The sequence below is a fragment of the Plodia interpunctella genome, chromosome 6, assembly GCF_027563975.2.
Source record: "Plodia interpunctella isolate USDA-ARS_2022_Savannah chromosome 6, ilPloInte3.2, whole genome shotgun sequence".
In the NCBI taxonomy this organism is placed as follows: Eukaryota; Metazoa; Arthropoda; class Insecta; order Lepidoptera; family Pyralidae; genus Plodia; species Plodia interpunctella.
The window spans coordinates 3771470-3795617 of NC_071299.1; the positions used below are offsets into that span (position 1 = coordinate 3771470).

The window sequence follows — 24148 nt, forward strand, 5'->3', positions numbered from 1 at the left end:
TGTTCTTGGATTGCTACAGGGCCTTGGAAAAATATAAAATATATTGATTCAAGTCCTTAAAGAGATATTTTAAAGAAAAAGTTTATAGAGCAAAGAATAAGAAATAAAATATGTACCTAAATAATACGCGAATCGTCTCGAATCTAGAGTGCAAAGGTCAATTGAACCATATTTAAATAAAACAAATTTTAAAAATTGAAGTAATATAAAATTCAAATGCACCACGAGAAAGCTGATTTGTTTTAGTTGTAGAATAGTAAAGTTTTGTTTCTGCGCATTTGTTGCGAAGATCAATACTAAGGCAAAGAGGTCGCTGGCGGAGTGACATTGAGCACCAAGCAAGGATATATTATATGATATTTGTGCAAAATTTTGCATAAATCGTAGATACAATTCTCGTTAAATCGGAGCGGTGTCCAAAATTTTTTTGTATTGGGATATTGAAATAAATATTTTTTATAAATCTTGTACGTGCGATCGATCAGTACAAACTTCAGACACAGTTTCTAAGTCCTAATGAATTTAGGAACTGAGCAAACTATGATTCTCAGTTTCAAATACATGTCCTCCGGCAAGAAGTCAATGTTAATGAGCATTTCTCAATCGAAGCATTTTATGACATATTGGTTATCACATATATACATACACAAACTAATACGTACGTACAGTTAACAGCACATCAAGTTACGCTGCTTGAACCTCTATGGCGGGGTAATAGCGGCAAGTTTGCAATTAATTTGGGTAGGTTGATGTGCTGTTGACTGTACTACGTTTGCGAGCCAGTGTCAGTGTTGATTTATTATTACGTCGTAAGGTCGAGACCTGACGACTCTTTCTACGAGATTAATAAAACGAATAATTTAAAGTAGTACCTTTATAAATAACAAAAGTAGCACAGCAGGAGAATAATAATACCCTTAACCAAATACTAATCAAGACAATGATTGTCGACCCTTGTCATAAAATTGTTGAATTTAAATAGCAGCCAAAGCCTACGTTACTAAGGCGAACAAACGACCGGGTTTGATTGGCAATATCGAAAATTGAAAATGTCCAAACATTTGCTTTTGGGTTACTTTTCAATTTATCTATCAGAATGAGGTGAATTCGTCCGCGTCCAAAAATAGCTTTGAAAGTAGCAATTGAATTGGAAGATATTTATAATAAATTATCGGGCAGTAGGCAGAAAAGTGATGTTAGCAAGTGCATGGTATGGAAGGATAGGAAGGTCTATTCATTTCGCTCCAGTTAAGGCTCGTTGCAATTTGGCAGGCTGAGAGCACTAGAAACCGGGGCGAACTACCGAACGAGAACTCGAAAATAGCATTTATCTACTCTTGCTGCACTGGTACGCCGGCTCCTAATGCACGGTGTACTCGTTGCAAACTTGTTCATAGTATAGCTCCCTTATCCGGCCAAATTGGACGGTCTATCGATAACGGTCTGGGGCCGAAGTTGGGAAGTTGCCGACATGCGAATAATTTGTTTATGCTCGTTCATAAAACGACTACGCGAGGGCAATCGGTCGTTTCGGCTGCGCTAACATGTTTCAAATTACCTTAATTAGTGTCCTGCCATTAACTGGGAGAGCGTTGGGTATAAATTAGAGCACGTAAAATTGTGTACTTGAACTGAATAAGAGGTTAATTCGCGATAAGGGGGCGCGAGGCAGTTCAATAAGTGGGACAATGTCGCGGCCTGCGATCTCCTCATTCAGATAACACCAGTTATAGTGCATGGGCCGACTACGGAGCGGTTTAACTCATTAGTCAAGCCCCGCCGACGTTCAACTTGCTTCCGAACTTCAATGACTTTGCATATGCATGGAGAAAAGGTATTGTGTTGGGGATCGGAACATATTTCTTAATATGAGTCCCCACGAAAAGGTCACATGGAGTAGTTTAACAACTACTGTATTAATATTAGTAAGCTAAATCTATTACATTGCATTTTTAATCAATAAAATAAATAATGAACATTAAAATTAGGCCAAGTATAACGTAGTGAGTCAACGATTAGGTACTAAAACAAGAGATGATGGTAGAAAGCGCTAAAACTATGATTAACTAAACTAACGACATTTACTGGCAATATTATGGGTAACATTGCCAAGTTCCTCTACTCGCAAACTCAGTTTTAAGTGGAGTGGGCTGTAGTAAAAGTCAAATATTCAAATATAACTGACAGTTATATCATGAAATATATCAAAACACTAATTTTGTTACAAATACAAAGATAATCAAAAGTTTAAATTCGACCTTAACAAACTGCGTTGATGGCGGGTGAAGGGTCTATCAGAGGGCTGCCTTTGGGGCATTGGGCAACAGAATATCCATTAGTGCTCTATTAAAAAAGCGATTTGCTCTCTCGTACCACTATAAAGCCGAGTTTACGACGGGCGGGAGCAATAAACGGTGCTAACCTTTACATCACAAAGAGTCAAGTGGGTTTTAGAATCGGACAACAAAACAAAACACCTAGTACCTGTTATCAAGTCGTGGAAATTCTGTAAAATATTTTCGATGCACGCGTTCTAACTTTGCTTATGACTCACATTCGAACTTATGTGTTAGTATATAGGGTCCCCTAACCCAAGTTACTCGTACTACACGATAATCTACTTAATCGAAATAATTGTATAACTGTCAGTTCATCAGTTAGTCACGCAAAAAGTTAACCACGCATGCTATAGCGAAATATAACATTACGTTGCTCTTAAATTAAACAGTAATACTTAAAACCATAAGTACTTTTTTTGTTGTCTCTCAAGAATATAGTGATTAAGCATTTTTTTCATCGACTAGGTAACTAATCTGGCTAATTGGGATGGAAGACATTACTTAAAACGTACAGGCATTTGGCCGTAAAACAATCGCGGTAAGTTCTATTGTGACAATAACAGTAATTGATTGATGGCACACGGATAGTTGGGGAAGAGCCATCTGGGGCATTGAACGAAACTATGTCAAAACGAACGAATTAATGTGGAGTAATTAAGTCGTTTTGACACAGAGGAGCTTTAATGGAGAACTAGGCGAGATAGGGAGAGCCCGGGGCGCCTAATGGCACTACTAACTAACTAACTGTCACCGCAACGAGTCTGCCGGCTCCGCGCGCTGTCACCTTACACCTTGCTTTATATTTAATTAAGATTACATTACTCGCTTGCTAAAGCTGATGGTTGTTATTAAATTATCCGCTAATTAAACCGCATTGCATTATGAAATTAGGAGTGTTAATAAGTAACAATGCGAACTAATGCGGTCCTTAGGTTAGTTAGGCGAACTGGCAGAAGCTTTGTCAAAGGCATCATAAATCTTATTTTAATTACGCACTACATCTAAACTGAATAAGGCTTTTGATGTGACAGGCTATAAAATTGACAAGACTTCATAAATTCAGAAAAGCCTGTTTATTCAAATTTGATATCAAACCCACCTGTGAGATGCACGAATCTCAAACAACTGAATTTAATTTTTAAGTCGGACGAGATGTTCGATATATCATAAATATGTTTTAAACTTCAAATAAAATTGAACATAATTCATATAATGCAAATAAAAAATGAAGCTGGTATCAAAACAGTCTTATCATTAGGTTGACCTATTTAAATAAACAGAAAATTGCTTAGTCACGAACTCAAATATAACTTCATATAGCTGGTTGACACAACAATTGGCCCCTTTCCACTTATGGGACGAGTCGCCCCTCTGGGATTCGCTCAAATTAAATGCAATTACTCTGTTAACTTTCCACTTTATGATACTTACTTACCTCGAGCTACTGTTGTGAAACATCAGGATCCCAGACTGTAAACGATTGTTGACGGAACACTTAATAAAGAAACGCAAGAAAGTTTAATGGGGCCAATTGTGACCCTCAAAAGGGATTTGGATCCCGAGTAAACTAAATAAATCACTGAAATTGCTATATTTATATACGCTATTATTTTTTATATCCGCTTACTCGAATTTTACAAGTAAAAACTATATTGTGTAAAGTCTAAATTTTTATTTGAATTTACTACAGAAATAGTATTTGTACTTACGTAAGTATACATAAATCATCATACTATTAAGCCTGTGTTTAGATACCATAAAATATTCATAAACGTATACCTGATGCGAATGTAATATAATTGCTACTGTATATTTGCCTGACATTTTATTAATTTCGAATGAATATAATATATATGGGCAAAAACCTATCAAGTCTAGCTAGCCAAAGCCATAATCGCAAATTCCTCATTTTCATGTAGATTTTACTCGTGTTTTCACACAACGTAAAATTCTTTTTGTACAACGAAACAGCCATCATAAGAGCTCTTGCAAAAAAATATAGCGAAAGAAAACTAATTCCCGAGTCGTCAAACATTTCATGAACAGAATGTCGTCGTGACGTACCCGGGAGGAAACCGATTTTTAACCGGGGCCGGGCAAAAAGTCTCCCATGACGGGAGATGCGACGGACGGGACAGATAATATACACGAGAACGCTGCGCAAATGGGGCTCCGACTAGGGATGTCACTCTGCCCACTTATTTTCATTTCAATTATGTGATTCAAGTATTATTTTTAATGTGACTAAACCTAATCTTAAGTAAGTAACATACCATGTTACTTACCTACTTCAAATTAAAACAATTATTTTAAGAGTATAATTTTCTATAAAAAATAATTAAATGATACTTAATGATCCCAATAAAATAAATGACTTGATAATAGTTTCTTTTATAAAACAATTCCAGTTGGTCTTACTTCTCTAAGAAAATCAAAGCTTATTTCCATTTTCCGTAGAATTTCGCTTCCGCGAATTTACGATGCTGAGGTTCCTCTCCGATCTTTTACCGAGCGAGAGGCAGTACATCAAATCGTCCGCATATTAGCTGTCACCGCGACCCATCGCCCGAACAGGGGAAGTGGGAAAATAAACAATAATAAACCAACACGGCTCCATTCCCAGCAATAGTCTGCTCGGCGCACTCAGCAAATATTTGAACTAATTTTAAGAGACATTTTGAAATTTGTGTTTTCTTTACGCTCGAAATGGAGCGAACTTTTGCCGCGATGAAGATATGGTTCAACAATCAGTGTTGAGAGGCTTTTCTAGACTGTATCATAAAATTAATATTTAGCGAAAAATCTATTCGAGCATCTCTCTCGGACTCGGACGATATAATCTGGATGCGACATAGCCACGCCGGGTAGGGAGAAATGACGAAGTAATCACGAAGCAGTCACAAGTACACTACATAACAATAGAGATATTAAGAAATTACGATTTAAACAATAATTATGATCCAAAAATGTATCATTAAATGATTTTCTGATATATATTTTAATGTCAATAAATATTTTCGGGAGATAAAAATGTGAAAGAATCGATTATAATGCATTAGACTTTTCGAAGGACTGTGTTTATATGTGTAATAGATTATTAACACGCCACCTGTTGTGCTGCATAAATTTATGTTCCATTTTTTTTTCAGCAATAAATTATTTTTTTCGGCCTAAAATTAATTAATGGCAAAAACTAACGAGTCAATTGTTCGTGACTGGTCACATTCGCATGTGGCGTGCAAACATTCTCGTAGCGTAACACTCACTTTCCTTTTCATTGGGAATCGATCCTTCTTCATTAGGTATTTATAAGAAGTAGTCTCTGCGTGACGACTCAATTACATCACGATTTTACTGTTTTTATTTGTAATTAATTTACTGAAAAAAGGCCAGTCACCGCAGTCACGTGCATTTTTTATCTATACTACATTCGAAAATTATAAATAACTCTGTTTTTAATGATTGCAGTAGCAATGACTTTACGTCAAAGTTATAAGCATGCATTATGTAAGAATATTCTTACTTTCGGGACGATCGATGCAGTTCAAGAAACTTGGATATAATAAAAACCCGTACGAGTATCATTAGATTATTCAAACTAAAATTTTTTAATGAAATAAGAGTTTATTTATCTAACTACATGATAAAGAAATGTCGTTGTAGTTTAAGTTGATATTTTTTTCATTATTCCGTCTTTAATACAAATTACTAATTATGAAAATCAACTTACTCGGGGAGAATGAAGGACTTTTAAAAGTTATTTATTATTGTTATGCTAACAAGATTTGAAAACGCCCCGGGTGACATTAAAATTAAATTTGATTTTCTATTTAGTAATTACCGAGAACTTTCCGACTCGACTGGATGAATACATAATTCATTTTACATTTTAGTTATTAAAATATATCTCCTAAATTACGACCAATAAGATAACTTACTGTAGATTTGGTACTATTAGTAGTATTTAATCCCAATGAGATCTAAATAAATATCGTAAAGTTGTTTTTTCTCGAAATAGGAGAATTGTGACTCGACTGTATTCATATTTATATACATTTCATTTATATACAATTAATATTTGACCAACTATTATCACTGACAGGCAGAGCAGGTTGGTGAGCGCAATAGGTGGTATGATATTATTACATAAATGGACGCGGAGTGTTGATCATGCTCGAACGCACGTCCTCTTTTGTATTTTTCTTTGAGGCGCCTTGAACGATACCCTGCTAAGCTTTGGGAAAATTGCGTGATGCTATGATTATGCAATCATCGGAGATACGAAGCCCGACGGCTTCGCATCAATATTCAAATCAGAGGCTAGATAGTAGACACTCACCGTATTCGGTTGGCGACAAGGAGCTCGGCGATGTCGCGTCCAAGTCTTGAATATGCTGACTCGACGATGACCAGCACCTTCGCGTCGATGCGAAGTCGCGCGTCCGAGCGGTGGTCGCGCGCCGCCTGCTGCTGCGACGCGAGCAGCGAACATTGCGATAGTGGACGTGGCACGCGGTCGCGCCACACCAAGCTAAATTAAAATAAGAACATTATTCAACATATGACAACACTACGAAATTTTATCAGAGGACAGTAAAGCAGAAACATCACGCAAATTCGCGTTGGCATCAAAATAATTTTAAATCGTAAGCAAAGTTTTGAAATCAAAAACAAATCTTATTAAATACATCCAACGCCAAACTTTTTTATTTTCTACCGACTTGTATGTTCTATCTACATCAAATAGGTAAAGTTAAGTATAAAACAAATTTCTTTTTAGTATGCATCAAAGTGGGAAAGGTATTGAACTGAAGTTAAAAAGTCTGTAAACATTTATAAGTCTCAGAATCACCCTCAAGTAACTTTATGCCTTATTTTAGGAGCAAATTTATGGAATGTCGATTCTGATTTAAACCTTCAATGTTATACATAAGAATCAAACTCCTCACCTAGCTGAAGGATACCACCAGCCTTAACTTTGGTCGTAGAAACTTCTAAGATATATTTTGTAAATATTTATATGATATTCAATCACAATGAAGGTAAAAAGGAGTGAAAACAACAAAGATATGGATTTTAAGATGATTGAAGTTCAACTCGCGTAGAATATTATTTTCTGAAAACGAAACGAAAATCAAGAAAGTCATTATGTTCTATAGAACGATCCTAACTTAGGAAAATGTATTTAATCTAAATTAAAATCAATCTTGTACATCGATATTATTCATCAATTAGGTGGGACGGTAATTAAAATTGAATAAGGAATTACTACCACGTTATCTATCGTGGTAAAATTCAGAAGAAAATCAATCAAACACTGCCAAAGTTAAGGCCGCGTTCCAAGTTGAAACCACATCAAAGACCCATTAAGGTTTATCTCTACAGCGTAAAATAAATAAAGGCGGAATTTGTGGAAATATTTATCCTTAGGCGCCTGAGGTCTTGCGAGCTGGATCCTTGTGGCCTCTTTGGGAAGCCAAACCGGAGCTTAAAATATTAGAAACTTTAGTGAAACCTATTTATAATCATTCATTGTCCGTGCAACTCTTAGAGGATGGGCCAGAGGATATGCGTTTTAGTGTATATGTTAGATTATCGATTAGATGGTAATTTATTTAGCAAACTCGGACATTGTCGATGACACCGATGAGTATATATAGCTGCAAATATTAATAATGAGTAATTTTTAGATGCTGAACTTCAATAAAATGTGAATTAGACTTCAACTTTACAGACGAAAATTCAAATGGAACAATGAAAATTATATGAACTATTAGAAATTTATTAGTAAACAGAGGTAATTAATTTAGGTACGAACCCTGGCGTAGTTCAAGATAAATGTTCATAAAACAATACGCCATTAAATCAACGAGTTTTCTACGCGTTCACGAAGCAGCTTCCATTAATTAGCCAGAACACAAGTTTTGCTATAAATTCGCAGAGTCTGCGAAACTTAACGCCCGCTCATCTCCGAAGCGTAATTTTAAGCCGATAAAATAAAATATCATCGTTTTAACTACACGACATCTGGGCTAATTACATAAAATTACGCCATAAATTGCTGAAAACTCCAGTTTCAATCCAAAAATGAAACGTTGGCTAACAAAAACGCATCAAATGCGCTACACTAAGTTGGATCGTTTTAATTCTTTCAGGGCCATTTCCTATTTACTGCTAATTTTATGGATAAAGAACTTTCAGACCAAATAATGGAGTCCTATCTCCATTTCTATTTATTAGATGAGATGGTTTCATAACAGAATCGTTATTATTTCAGGACTTCCTTTTATAAAGTCTTGAAGTATAAATACTGCCCAACTTCTCTATTTAACAAGTGACATTAACAAAAGATTGGGTCCATCGAGGCACAAAATAGATTTCTGTGAAAATTTAAATGAAATAGTACATGCTTGATGTTGAATATACACAAACACCTCCCGTATTGACGCTAAACAAATTAATCAATAGCGTACGGAACAACAGACACCGACTATCTATGTCGATGGCAAGATTAACTGCCTTGTTTCTATTCATATTTCACAATATTAAATGTGTACTAACATTACAAACCTAGCCGTTATACATAGAACGGTAATAATACCTGCGTGTGGCAAAATATGAACCGGGAAGTAGGACATAAAGACGACGAGACTGAGCAAACAATTACGACACTTTACACCTGTCTGAGCGGAGACATGTTTGAACACTAGTACTCAGTTCAAACAGAAAATACTCCCATATAACAAATATATGTGGGTTGTCGAGCCATATATAATATACAAAGAATGAACTATTGCATAATTAATGTATGTTGGCAGTCAATAATGCTGTTATATTGTCATTTCTCTGTTTTCACATCAATATTTCATGTCATATGTTCAGTAACATTTTTGATAGTTGCACTTAATAGATTTCATTTTGTAGATCAATACAAAACTCTGTACTTTGATGACTACCTGACGACCTTTAATAACCAAATATAGATAACTAAGAGCAAGACAATCTCCCCGTGTTTGTTTTGCTTGTGGTTGTTTTATTAAAATGATATGAAAGTCAATGTTTAGAAAATATTAAAAACAGACAGACAAAGTTTATCAAGCAATATAAAAAATTAGTAACATCTTCTTATGACAAAGATGTGGAAAATTCGACGAAAGAAACGACTGAATAAGCGGATTGATATTAAAATTAAACAAACACAACACAATTGACAATACAGATGTCATAACTTGGGAACCTCTAAGGTAAGGGAGTCTAGTAGGGGATTAAATCACCATAAATAATTCTCAATTAATTAAAAGAGGGATCTCATTGAGAGGAGACAAAGTCTGGACAAAATTGTAAAAATCGTCTAGTTCCAGCGAAATGTTGCATGCAACAACATTTTATTCAATTTAGGTATCAGCTTAAAGATTTATTGATTTTGCCTTGTCAATCATGAATGCTCAAATTGAATTTTTAATGGATTCTAAATTTATAGCATGGCATCACTGAAAAGAGTCTTGTATAAAATACGCAGACCTGTTTTTTTTAAAGCATAGACATTCGCACACTCCAAATGTACAAATGTTTTCTTTAAATTAAAATAAATGGGTTACATATACCACATGCGCACTAATCGAGTATGATACCATATTAATTCGCACCATCAAATCGATATGTTAGCTTATGTTCCCGATTCGAATCAAATTGGATTTTGTGCAAATTACGCATGTTTTCGGCTAGCGTTATTAATTAACCTTAATGTTCGCGCTATAATTTAAAATCATTTAAATTTAAACTAAAGTTAATTTTACCTGCTCATCAGCAATTTAACATATTATAAACTTTAAATATCGAAGTGTTAACTGAACTAATAGCAAAACGTATATGTTAGAACTTTATACTAAGAGATCTATGTAGTACGTAGGGTTATGAAGATTAGATTTAGATTGGTAAAGCTTTTATTCCAGAGTCAAATTTTCCAATATCAATCAAAACACATCTATTATAATTTGCCTCAATTCAAAGATCCTAAAATAATTAAGATGCAGCATGTTCAGTTTTTATTTTTGCGCGCTAACATTACAGTGTTTGGTAAATTAGAAATTGACTCTAGGACAGGAGCTCTGGTACCGTGTCAATATCTTCAAACAACTTAGTCATGGTATATCTAAAACATGGAGTTCGCACAATACCTGGTGAATGGCACTGTCACGTAGTACGTATAGAAGAAGCTGGTGAGGACGGATAGCAGCATGATGCCGAACACGCACTTCTTCACGTTGATGTGGCTCGCCAACCAGAAGCAACACCGCGGCGCCGATGTTTTGTGATGCGCGTGCTCGCCGCATTCCAAAAGCGGCGCGCGCGAACCTCGAGTCTCACCCGCCATCCTTAAACTACACACCACTATATTTACACAGAACAGTAACACTTAGGCCTCTACGGATAACACTGTAGTCTCTATCTGGGCACTCTGACGGCCGCGTTAGTCCTTGGTGGTGACGTTTTCTTTCGCCACTTGCCGTGTTTCCACATTTCATAGTGCTGGGGAGTTTGAATGCGCGCGTGCGCAGGGTGGTGGGATGCGTGAGCGCAGACGGCCATCGCGAGCCGAGCAACGCGTCCGAATCCGGTTTAAAATGGCCGCCGACGCATAATGGCGGGTTGTGGTCATCACGGCGACGTCGGGCGCTGCCGGTGATAGTCACGGCATCCGTCTCCAAGGCAATTCAGCACCGTCCTTGGCGCTCATTGGTAGTATCTGAAACAAAGAAAAGTATTATAGGATGGTGAATATATACTTGCGTCTAACAGCCGTACACTATATGTCACGGATTGTGTAAGTCTTTACCATATTATGTTGACATAATATGACAGAATGTCTTTACATGCTACGAAATAATACAAATATTTGATAACTAAAAAGTAAACACGCTTCAATTATCACTTATGCGGTTTATCATTGAGAACTATATCAATTATTACAATACAATGTGTACCAAAATTTTACAGCTATTCGGTTAGATTAAGAAATTAAACCAACAAAGTTAAAGAAGCAATCAAATAAATAAGTTTTAACTTAAACTAATATCTATAACCTCGTAGGTTTCACCCTTATGCGGTTATTTAAAAGTATTTATCTGATCAATTAATTCGAAATGGATCATTTAAAAACACAGCATAAATCACTATTAGTTATTAAAATTGCACTTTTAATAAGTCGTCTATAACGACTCCATCCTCCAATGTCAATTGATAGATAATATTTCTTAAATGGCTTTAACAACAATTCTAATATAATGTTCAATCAGGTAAACGAAGACTATAATTGACATTAAAGGTAAGCAAATATCCAACGATATTAATAAAATATTAGGTTATCATCTCGCAGAAGGTCACCGAGGTCGCCGAGACGTGAACACGGTCATTTCCAAACCAGACCTTACAGTCATTCGAGTGATGGCTCACATTGAAACACTTCTTTGCAGTCCGAAACAAATTCATTCAACCATAAAATTGGGAGAGCGATCCTCAAAATTCTGAATTAAATTTGATCAAAAAGTTATATATAATGAATGCGAAATCGGTTTTAGGGACACAATGAACCGCTATTCCAGCTCCGTAAACCACATTTTCACAATTTGAAATGCTAGATTAGTTGTAACAATGCAAGCGTTATTCTAAAATTGATAAATCATTGTGGTTAGATACATACACATATTCCTTAAAATCATAATTCCCTGTATTTTTTTCAAGCAAGTTTGTAAATATAAATCCAATCCACACATTTTTACTTCCTAATAAAGTTTATGTTCTCGCCATATCTGAATTGAAGGTTAAACTACCTAAAAAAAACATTAAAAGCAATGTTAGTGCAGTGCGAACAAAAGAAAAAATATGTAGATTTGTGATTTGCCTGAATTCTACTCAACTAAGCATTTTTCGTTACTTTATTTTTTACTGAAAAATATTACACATACACAGCAACATAGAAACAGTCTTTTTTACATATAAGTATATACTAAATTAGTACTAAGAGTTATGTAAGTTGTATGTATGATGAAACATCGAAAAATCCCCATCGACAAAAAAAATCTAAGCTTAGCTAGCGTCTCGCAATTCCGAGTCTGTTAGAAATTAGATTATACGACGTCATTAGCTAATTCTGCACAAAAACAGTGGTCCATTTCGTAACTAAAAGGGAGCTTTAAAGAGTTCGTTCGAAGCGGCAGTGGAAAAGAGACGCGTGCGGAATCCGTGATTGTGCGACCTTTTGAATATTAACTAGTAAATGACCCGCCTGTAACCGGGGCATGGATCCACCGGATCTGCCCCAAAGGTTAATTCACATTGCCCATTGCCATGTCGAGTTTTATTTCTACACCTGACCCGAGAATTGTTTATTGAGCCGTGATAAAATAATTACTTACAAACAAAATAAAACGTAACAAGTTCAACACTTTACAAATATCATAATAACTGATAAAATTAAGGTAAGAAAAAAAGGGACGTCTTTGCCCAACAGTGGAATATTTAATGGCTTTAAATGCAATGATAAAATTATTAAGTAGCTCGAAACAAAAGAGACAGCATCATAAAATGGCTAGGGCACCTAAATTAGGTCTGTTTAAAAGCTCTTCACAAAAAGAGTGATCGCGGCGATGAGCCTGGCACGAGAAAAACCAGAAGTTGTTAATTAAAAGAAAAATACTAATCAGAATTTCGCAGTAGTCACCGAAGATAAGGTTTTTGAAACATGGGAAGGGTATAAGATAGTATACAAGTCATTCCAGCCGCACAATAGCTCTGTTAACTTAACTGCCAATATCTACCTTCGATAATAACCTTCGTGTTATCCGTGTAATGCCGGTATTACCTTTACAGGTATAATAACGGAGCACGGACGATGCTACCTTTGTTAAAGCCGATTCTGATTTGTTCTCAATTCAAAATCAATTTGCCGAATTAAATCTGATGAAAATATAAAACAAATTAAACCTACCATTTTCGTCTAAACTTATTTCTCTAATCTCTAACAATTACTTCAAAGCAAAACCTAATGTACTGAAAGGGCTTGTTATTTTGTGACTATTTTGGTTTTAAGTTTTTGCCCTTTACAATTATCTTACAAAAATTGACTATTTCTCCTTCGTTATAAAACTAATTTACAGGTTCGGTTACTCCCAGTCAAATTAAATAAAATATCAAACAGCAGAATGTTAAGGTATACTTTACCTGAAATTCGCCATTTGATATAATAAATAGGTCGAAACGCATTTTCAATCCATGTACTATTTATACACAGCAAAGATAATGCGGCGTTGGTCATTTAATAAAATGACTCAATTACCAAAACAAATACATGTTAGAAAAAACTCATTAATAATACTATTATTAATGGTATCCATAAAAATGTTTCGTGAGTGAACAGGGTCCCCCAACTATCAAAATGTTTTGAATAAGTTCTAAATGCGAATTTAGGAAGACTTAATGCATTTTGAAATAGTCTTAGAATGGTTTTGTAGTGTTATGCTAGACCCATTTTGGGCACAAAATTCAGGATCTTTGATCTTGAATTTGTTTTGTACAAGTCTTGGAATATGCTAATTACTCTCATTTTGATCTTCAAAATGCACTACATCGTGCTACAAATCATGCGCTGTGTACACTGCTACCCTAGTATCATTATGTGGCTAATCGTCAGTACAATATTACTCTCGGAGTGTATGCGTCGTTTGATAATTTAAATTAAAAAAAAAACAATAATTGACAACAAAAACAAAGCTGCCATTACGCGATCTTATGACTGAAAGTAATTGTGATTAGCTACGACCAGTTTTATGTGCGAAGGTGAGTTTTTCGTTGATACGAGGGCTGCTATTTATGTATCCGGAACTGGCCAATAATTCTAGAATATTTAAAAAGTAATTACAACATTTGAAAATAGAACTCTTCGGCTAGAGAATAAATATTTTTTATGTCCCTGTCATTTGTTTTTTTTCAATTGGCGCCAATTTTGAAAATAGCTTGTCTTCATTGCCATGGATTTAACTCGTGAACATTTTCGCGCGATGATTTATTATGATTTTCGGCGTGGATTAACTCAAAAACAGTGCATCGAACAACTGATTTTAACTTTTGGAGATGAAGCACCATCGAAAACCACTGTGTATTATAGGTTTAAGGAATTTCAACGTGGACGGTCTATGCTCACGGATGAAATTAAGGAGGGTCGTCCTAAATCGGTAGTGGTACAACAAAATATTGATGCTGTGCGACAATTAGTAATGCAAGATCGTCATGTTACATACCGCGAGATAGAGGCGTCTCTGGGCATTAGTATGACGAGTATACACGCGATATTACACGAACATTTAATTGTTAAAAAAATTTGTTCGCGTGGGATTCCGCACAACTTGAGCGTAGATCAAAAACAGGCTCGTGTCGACTGGTGTAAGAAAATGATAAAAAAATACAACCGTGGCACGTCAAAAGCTGTTTATAATATCTACACAGGTGACGAAACCTGGATCTATGCTTATGACCCTGAAACTAAACAGCAGTCAACGGTGTGGGTATTTCAAGATGAACCGAATCCAACAAAAGTTGTTCGTGCGAGAAGCACTTTAAAGCAAATGGTCGCTTGTTTTTTTGGTATCAACGGACATGTAGCTACAGTGCCACTAGAGAATAGTAGGACGGTTAATTCTGAATGGTACACCACCATTTGTTTGCCAGAAGTCTTTGAAAAAATACGAAAGAACAACCCACAACGCAGAATCATACTTCATCACGACAATGCTAGCTGCCACAAGTCGGCTGAAACAAATAATTTTTTGGAGGGTCAAAAGATTGAATTGACGGGTCATCCGCCGTACAGCCCCGACCTGGCACCCAATGATTTTTATTTATTTCCAAACATTAAAAATAAATTACGTGGTCAACGTTTTTCGAGCCGCGAAGAGGCCGTTGATGCGTTCAAAACACACGTTTTGGACATACCTCAATCAGAATGGAAAAAGTGCTTTGAAAATTGGTTTCATCGTATGCAGAAGTGCATAGATCATCGCGGAGAATACTTCGAGAAACAATAAAACCATATGTAATAATATATGTTTGTTTAATTTTGTTATTCCGGATACATAAATAGCAGCCCTCGTAATATATATGTATATTTATGGTATATTTTCAAAGCTCCCCCCCATATTTTCCTCTATTTAAAATTAATTAGAATATTAATATTTTTGTACCTGCTTTAATAAGATTGTTACAAGATCTGATGTCTGATAATATGCTTTTGTGAAACTTTTGTTCTGATTTAGGCGGCCATAGTTTGATACTATTTGAGAATTTAGGGTTACGAATTTAGTTATTAATTAAATGCATGTTAATTTTTTCAGTTTATCTTCCTGTGATATGGCGATGTTGGTGTTAGAGTATCTAGATGTAGATAATTATTTAACAACAGAAGATTTTCTTTTACTTGACTACCAGGACGTGACCATGGAAAATCACTAATTTTATTTTATCTGAAAATGAGTGCAAGTTGAGTTTTATATTATAATGATTACCTATATATATTGTATTATAATTATTAGTTTTATATTATAATTTTAAGAATTTACGAGTATTTCAGTTAAAAAAAATTGTTATTGTGTAATAAAAAAATCGTAATTTATCAGGGTGAACATTGAATGTTATATGATTGAGAAATAAAAGGAATTAAATAAAAGCAATGGATGTTTTATTTTTGAATTAACAGTTACAATCAAATTTCGTGTACATCTAAACACTTTGTCGCAGTTAATGTATTAGAAAGTATGTAACAGAGGTATGAAAAATAAATCTGTATGGTGTTCCATACATACTATCTTTCACTATACTTGGGTTACTGTATAAATACTTTCAATTTCACATAAAAGAAAAGAATATTTGAAAATATTAAATAAAGACGACTTTATAGGAATTTAAAAAACGTCACAAATATTCTTTATTCTTACAGCATGTATATAGCAGCAGCATAGTAATATTTCACCACTTATAACCTTTTCACGAAAATTTTGTGCGGAACCATTAGATTTTGTGTCAATAACGTACTTATGTATAATCATGAGATTTTTTTGCAAATTTTAAATTTTCTGTATTTGGTAAATACTTTTTTTCTAAACTCGCAGCTCCGTTTTAGTTTCTTCCATTTTTTTAGGTCCATAACAGTAATAGTATTTACTTTATATTAGTTATTTTAAATTAGTTGCAATTCTTTCTGTGTTATTCAACTTTTTTTAACAATAGAGCGTGTAGGTCCTAAAATAGCAATAAAAAGGATTAGTTTAAGATTTCTAGCCAAATTTGAGAACATTTCATGCTCATACTCTTGTAAAAGCCAAGAATTTTTCTTATATAGGTGTTTTATCATAGCTCGCACAATAAATGACGTTTGCAAGATAAGTAGTCTTATATTAATCTTATTGGCGCATTTCTATACATAAGTTGTGAACTTGGTTAAGACTTTATTGATACTAAAGTATTTAGTGTAGAGTTAAACTCTCATATATTGCTCCTGTAGGACTAGTACTTGAATATATCGTATATTTTAATCTCTAATGCATTCTCAAGACGTATTTTATCAGATTATTACTCTTGGCATTAATTTGTAATGCATTTTTAAGCAGACATACATTAGCCATGGCTTTCCCGTATAAGACTTATAGCAGTATAAGCTAACCAATTTGATAGTTGGAGACACCATAGGTATGTCGCCTTTACGAGCTAAAACAGCTTTTAACGTTCATACATTAGTATGACAAAAGCAAAAACCGTAACTATAAAACTTTACACCGTTAGAGTCGTAGCAAAAGTTACAAAAATCTACACATCGCGGTTTAATACACAGGTAGTTTTCTCTTAGCAATTTAGCCATTTAGATATAATTCCGTTTGATGACATCATTTTCACCGTTCCGGATCAAAACACAAAGGTCATTCCGTAGTGTCTTTAGGGCGAAGGGATGGACCAAGTTATTATAACTTCGCTCGTTCCCCACACCTCGAAGTCACGGGTTTTGGAAACCCGCATAATAATGCTATCGTTAACATGAAACTCGCATAAAGATCGCTCATAGTCATACAATATATCTGACCGTATGAACGAGACGAATCAGTGTCGATGACGGGGATAAGGTTTTGTCCGTGTCAATGATACTCAAGAAAGCCCACAATTATAGGAGAATGGTGTAGAACGTTTATTTATGTTGGAATATTTTCCATGAAAGTAGGGTTTAGTGGCGTGTAAATGTCAAACTGTGTTGAAAGCCTGGGGACAAAATGCGACCATGCGAATCTGATATGAAGCCGATGCGTGCACGCGACTCGGTCAACGGAACGGACATCTAGGTATAAAGTGGTATAAATTTACTTTATATTTAACAAATATTATCGTACCATGAATCGTCACTTTATAAGCCAAACGGAAAAGAGGTTGTGACATATTTTAATCACGTCTTTAATAATTATTATATTATTCAAGAAAATAAGTTGTGTGTTCACGTGGCTTTTAATTGGTTTACAGTAAATACGACTATTCTATCTAATCGAACAATGGCTAATCCATTTCTTTTTAACCATTATTTTTGTGTTGTTTCATATAATTGGTCTAGTAAAAATATATGTTGTAATCGCGAGTTTAAATTCGGAAATGACAAATGTACACACAAGAACAGCCATTATGATATATTTTGAGGAAAAAGCAACCTCCCGACATAATAGCCGCATATTTGGTCAAGATTAATTGCAGCCGACATCATCTGTCAACCCCCGAGCACTATTCCCATGTCTGCGTTCATTCTGCACTTGTACAAATGTCAACATACCAACTAGAATATACGTCACAAGATAAATCTATACAAGATCATTTTGTAGAAGATACTAACAAAATACTACGTTACAGAATACTAAGTATTAATGTAACAGAACGTATATTTTTCTTTAATATAACCTGGACAACTGGATCATAAAAACAGACTATAAATCAAAATTCACACAATCTCATCCGATATTAAAGACATAAAAGTAGTCAGTGAAACAGATAAAGGTAAATTGGTATATTGAATCCGGAGAGGATGGTTTTACTAGAACCAACTGAAATAAATATCATCAAGAAACAAACAACTCATTTAACTAGAACCAACTATAAAGACAAATGTAGGTCATAAAGAGAAACAGACAGACGTCGCCATTAAGGCTCTGGGAGTCCGCAATTCGCCCGCATATTTGGTGTTTGGTCAAGATTAATTACCACAGCATCATCTGTCAACCCGGAGCTTTCCGTTTTGTTTGTTGTACAAATGGAACATATCCATCGTTACGTTTTTAGCACGCTACATTGCGCGCTTTTAAAGGTACCTAAAATTATTTCAACGTTTCCAACGAGTTTAAAACAAAGAGATTGAATGTTTTTTTTTCATTAATTGTAATAAACGTGTAATCGGATAAAAGTAAAATATTACAAATACACGTTGTATTATAAATATATTTAACCACAATATAAGTACATATAATTTTTCTGGTACAGCTTTTGCCTAGGGCGGAACAGCGTAGGTTGTATTCGTGGAAACTCTGACAGAGTCATTTGGAAATAACAAGAATGTAGCTCGTAGCTTTAACACACAGATCCTGTTGATCCTCCCGGGTTTGACTATGTTCATAAATGATGCGCAAAGTTTTGTATTAATTACCGTTATCATTAAGCGAAGGAAAGTTTGCAACTTTCGAAAAAAGTTATATTTCAGCTATTGAAGAAAAATTACATCACAGATTTTCGCCTCGAAATTATTTGGGTTCAAGGAATCAAATTTGAATATCCATAATGCAGCTGTGGATTGAATTATGTACGGAGTGGGCGGCCGAGTGAAATTCAACAAAAGGCACGAATTGGAATGGAAACAAAGCATGCCGTTTCATAATTTATTTGCTGAATCTCTTACCTGGTTGTTTCATTTGCTAAATGCAGGCGGCGCGCGAACAACAATCGAGCGCTAATTGTGATTCTACTAATTTGCATCAGAGCGCCACTATTCCGCGCCGCGCCTCCGAGGCGCCTCGCTGGATTTGCACAACTATGTAAAGTTGCTAAACTGATACTTAACATTGAAAAAGATAAATAAATAAAAATTGTTTAAAGTTTTGCTATCACAATTAGGATATTTTAGTTTATGACTTTGCCTGTATGTGAAATCGAAATGGGAAATTGTCAAACCGTTGTGTTATCGTCCACAAAAAAGTTTTATCTTACTGACCTGACGAGGTATAACCTCTTGAATAAGAAGTTAGATGTCATATTTGAAAGAATCTTGTTTTCGTCTAACGATACAAAAACATTATTTGTGTAGTACAGTACAAATGAATGAGAAGACGTAGTGTACTGATAAATTCATTCATCATATTATCTCCGTAATTACCAGCGTATATTTTTCAAGACATGTTGATTTTCGCTGGTGACCTTTTATCTTTTAAACTACGATAAAAACACAAAAAGTAGGTGTTAAAGTCTACATCAACGTACACATTTTTGTCATTTAGAGTTACTTGGAAGGACGCAAATTGGGCACAAGTAGTATACTATCTTTGTATACGTATCTGTATAGTTTTACCATTAAATCCGATTAAAATGTGGATTTGGGTCAGTCCCGGTTGTTCGCAAACTATTGTTGCAAAACTTTCAAGGTGAGCTAATCCAGGGCGAAGATAATGGTCGATGTAATAAAACGATACTGAAACTGTTACTAATTGAATTATGTTGGACTAATGACCAGGTTTAACATAGCACGAGGTCTATAAACCTTTATAAACTGTCTAAATAACAATGAAATTTGCATAAAATTGAAAAGAAGGAAGCTTAGAAACCTAGAAACAGACAGACACGGAGGGCGACTTTGTTTTATACGATGTAGGTAGGTGATATCTGACGATACAGACTACATAGATCTGTAACGTTTATTAACCTTCATATAATCCATATTTGGCCAAGTCTATGGGAGATAGGGTTGCCGATTTTTGAAGACCAAATGTTTTGGATATACATAAAATTAATAACAAAAATGTAAAAGTGTATTGGGAGTTAGAAGGATTTCCAGCAGTGCCCTTCTAATGGGTTAAGAGAAACATTAATATTAGCCCGTTGCATTAATGTTAGTATGGGAGCGATAGAAAAACATTTCTTTTTTTTTTTTAATTAAATACCATTAATAATACCAATATCTGATTCGGATTTATGTGATTTAAAATTATTGCTAAGCTATTTACGTGTACAGATGAGTAACGAAAGAGTAGCAGACGAACATGTAATATTTAACGATGGAGATTAATTGGAATGTTATGAAATCGATCAAGGGCAATCAATCCCGTATTTCAATTAATCGTCGATGTATGCATGTCGAGTGCAATATCTCGATTGCTGCAACTTGCAGACAGATATCTAATTAAAGGAGCAGCCATCAGTTTCTCGTTAGCGCCTATTACTCAAAGTGCGCAATCAAATTATTGATTCTATTAGAGGGAAAATAATATAATTTAACTGAATATAATTGGACTGATTTTATTAATGGAGCAATTTGGCTGTAATTATATCGAATTAAGTAATTAAAGACAGTGATATTTCCGTATTAGATATTTATATATATATATTAGTGAGAGAAATATGAAATAAGATGTATGTGAACTAACAATAAAATTTAATGAACATTAATTATTTATTGTAGAAGTTATATCTGAAAAGCGACAACTGTCGTCTATTTTAGAAATAGTGCGAGGCATTATTATTATAACTAAAATAGAATTTGAAACATGGACAACGTAAGTAATATTACCACTAAAGACCCCCGTAACTGCTTAAGTTAAACAGTTAAACGTGTAGTGTAGTGACAGATATGTTTCCTTTTGTATTCTCCTGGCCACAAAAATCCATCGCGAAAAATCTATCAAGTTTATACACAAAGTTATGAAGTGCAACGCTTGTTTGCATTAAATTATGCAAGTGGCACTGGCTTCACACGATTATAGTAAATTTATGCGAGACATTATCCGGGGACAGCGTTGCATAACAACGCCTTCAGTGTCCGAGCGTGGCGTCTCGCTGCCTCCTTTATGAAACTCTATGATAAACGGCGTTATTGCGTCTACTACCGCACATCCTGAACATATTCGCAGTTTTTTTTTAGTTTTAGCTTAACTTTAGAAAAATATGTAATTTATTATACCATAATATGCCCAATATATTTGAAGTAATCAGTAGGTTCAACTGAAGAAGGCAGTGGGACACTGACACAAAGACTATAATCATTTCGAATAACGTTGAATACTTGTGAGTTCGAAATGTATTTCGGCGTGTTATGGTGAAACGTTAGAAACAGTGGTCAATAATTCGTTTTATTAGCTCTGTGCGGTTTTTGCTAATGACGGCCCGCTGCGAGAACGCGTGATAATCCCCCCGACCATTAGGCCCGACCACTCTCTCGCAAATCGTCCGCATATTTTCCTAAGATTAATTGTTCTCGAATATCATCTATCACGGTGAGCTCTCTCGTGACCGTCGTCGTCGGCTGCGTACGATGTTTTGTTTGAAACACAATAGTAGGAAACGCAATGGAGGTAATTAAATTTTTCTAACGACAGAAAAAGCGGTTTCCATTTAAAAATCTCGATGATTCCCAAGGCGCGAATGTTCTTTATGACGGTAAGCAGGTAATGGCGCAGAGGGATCGACCATTATAACAAGCGATTACCCGGGTCATCTCACGGGGTTGGAATTGAAGTCGTATTAAAAGTAACGACTAAAAATACCGATCTAAACGATATTTTTCGAAGATATAGGATAGTTGCAAAAAATAATAAAAATATTATTTCTTTTTTAGAATTCATTACAAGATAAAAGAAGATTTAATTTACATAATAAGCAGCAGTATATTAAAAATAGCTTACGCGACAAAATAAAGGAATAATGTAACATTAATTATGGCATTTACATAACCCATTTAAACAGTAAATCCTAATTTCGTCGGCCTAAATTAGGGTGATTACAAACTCCCAGAAGATAAATCCGAAGTTGAAAATACCCCTCGCAGAGTTTATTGCGTAACGGACAAGAACAAATTGAGTCGATCTTTTTTTTAGGGACGAAAAACCGAAACGTTGTGCATTTTTAGCGTTTTCAACGTGTAAACTTCGAATATCAATCAAGCCGACCTTTTTTCAATAACGCTACCACAGGGATCCTTTCAGAGGCAATTTTTCGAGTAATTTCGCTTTTAGATTCCAAGCCTCTGTGCCACCAAGATTTTGCGCTCGCCTCCAAACAATTTATCTACAATGGATATTTCATGACGACCACACGACATAGAATTAGTAGCAAGGCCAATTATTGTAAATCCATTGAAATATTGTAAAAGGAACCATAAATCATTGTATGTTTGTCTATAGTCAGACTCGTAAACAGACGATCTGAGTCATTAGTACGATTAGTACAATATTATTTGACATAATAAAAAATGTTGTTGATGTCGTGCGGTCCACGATCAGGCGTTTGTTGGAAAATTGTACTTTTAAAGTAAACGACAGAAGTTTCTTGTCTGCTTTTCCGGGTCGAGCTTTTATAATAAGAACGTGTTTTTAAAAGAACAACATCCAATGTATTAGACCTGATGCTTGAAATTAAAGTATTATATACGACGTATCCCTATTATCGAATAGTGCCTTATACAATACAATATGTTCAATGAACAAATGAATGTTCCAGTCAAGATTTTTCCTTCCTAATAAGTTGTGTTTCCCTACTTGTTTCCTTTCCTACGCGTAAATAAGGAAATTGTTAATTAATGAAATTATACGAATCAAACAAGACTATGAGGATTTCAGAATAGCCGATTAAATGAACCATTACCATAACAATAGATGTATTTCCCTAATAAGTGAATCTACAGTTCAAATAAGATCAAAATATTACAGTGAATAGTTCAAAGTACCGATTTAAGTTTCTAACTCAGTTGAATACATAGTCTAAAGGAGTTGATTAAAGTGTTTCAGCTTACAGCGTCGGCGACAATGAATATTCAGTGCATAAGCATAATGCAGCCGCAATCTTAGTGCTCCGACGTGCAATAGAGAATATATAGAAGGAAAACGTATAAAATTCCTTTTTTATTTAGTAATAAGTAGATATGAAACAAATACTTTTAGACCCGAGACTAGAAAGGCCTCGTCAAACAGTTAAAATAAAAAGCCCAATAGGGCTTCGATGAGCTTGATTGAGAACGAACCGGGAAATCAATGGTAAGAGATTGAGAATTACAAATAACAATTTAATTTACTGTCTGTATGTACTGATATGTATAACTATTATTACACTACCAAAGAGGAAACAAATTTACGGCCAACCTAATGGGATGGCCACTTTACTTTTAGAATATTGTAGTTAGAATTCAAATAAAAACAGACGGCCAACAAAGCAATCCTATAATATTTATATATATTTTAATTTGATTAACTGATTTATTTATATCAGTTCAGATCGTATAATACACTTTCATTGCTATAATTCCAATAGGTTCTGAATTCGCCATATCGTAAATAAATGAAAATTCCGCGCAACGGCACTAAATCTGGCGTATATTCAGGTTTCTTAGTATTCAGGTATATTGGTTAGTGCCACAGGGCACTAACCAATACGGCCAAGCCTTGCCAACTGTGGGGTCGTTGTAGAACGCAAATTAAGAACCACATCTGTGTTCTCGTTATTTAGCACCGCTGTCGCAACTGCATTGCTGCCCATTTCTC

The 24148-nt window shown here is 34.9% G+C and overlaps 1 protein-coding gene across 1 annotated transcript in view; it reads right to left on the reverse strand.

The window, feature by feature from the left end:
* Nucleotides 1-24148, reverse strand: part of sfl (sulfateless) — a 102778-nt gene that overhangs the window by 31525 nt on the left and 47105 nt on the right. The window contains exons 2-3 of the mRNA XM_053746249.2: nt 10517-11085; nt 6679-6870 (exon numbers count right to left, since the gene is read on the reverse strand). Of these exons, the coding sequence (XP_053602224.1) occupies nt 6679-6870; nt 10517-10713 (389 nt within the window). The 5' untranslated portion in view covers nt 10714-11085. The remainder of the gene's footprint in view (nt 1-6678; nt 6871-10516; nt 11086-24148) is intronic.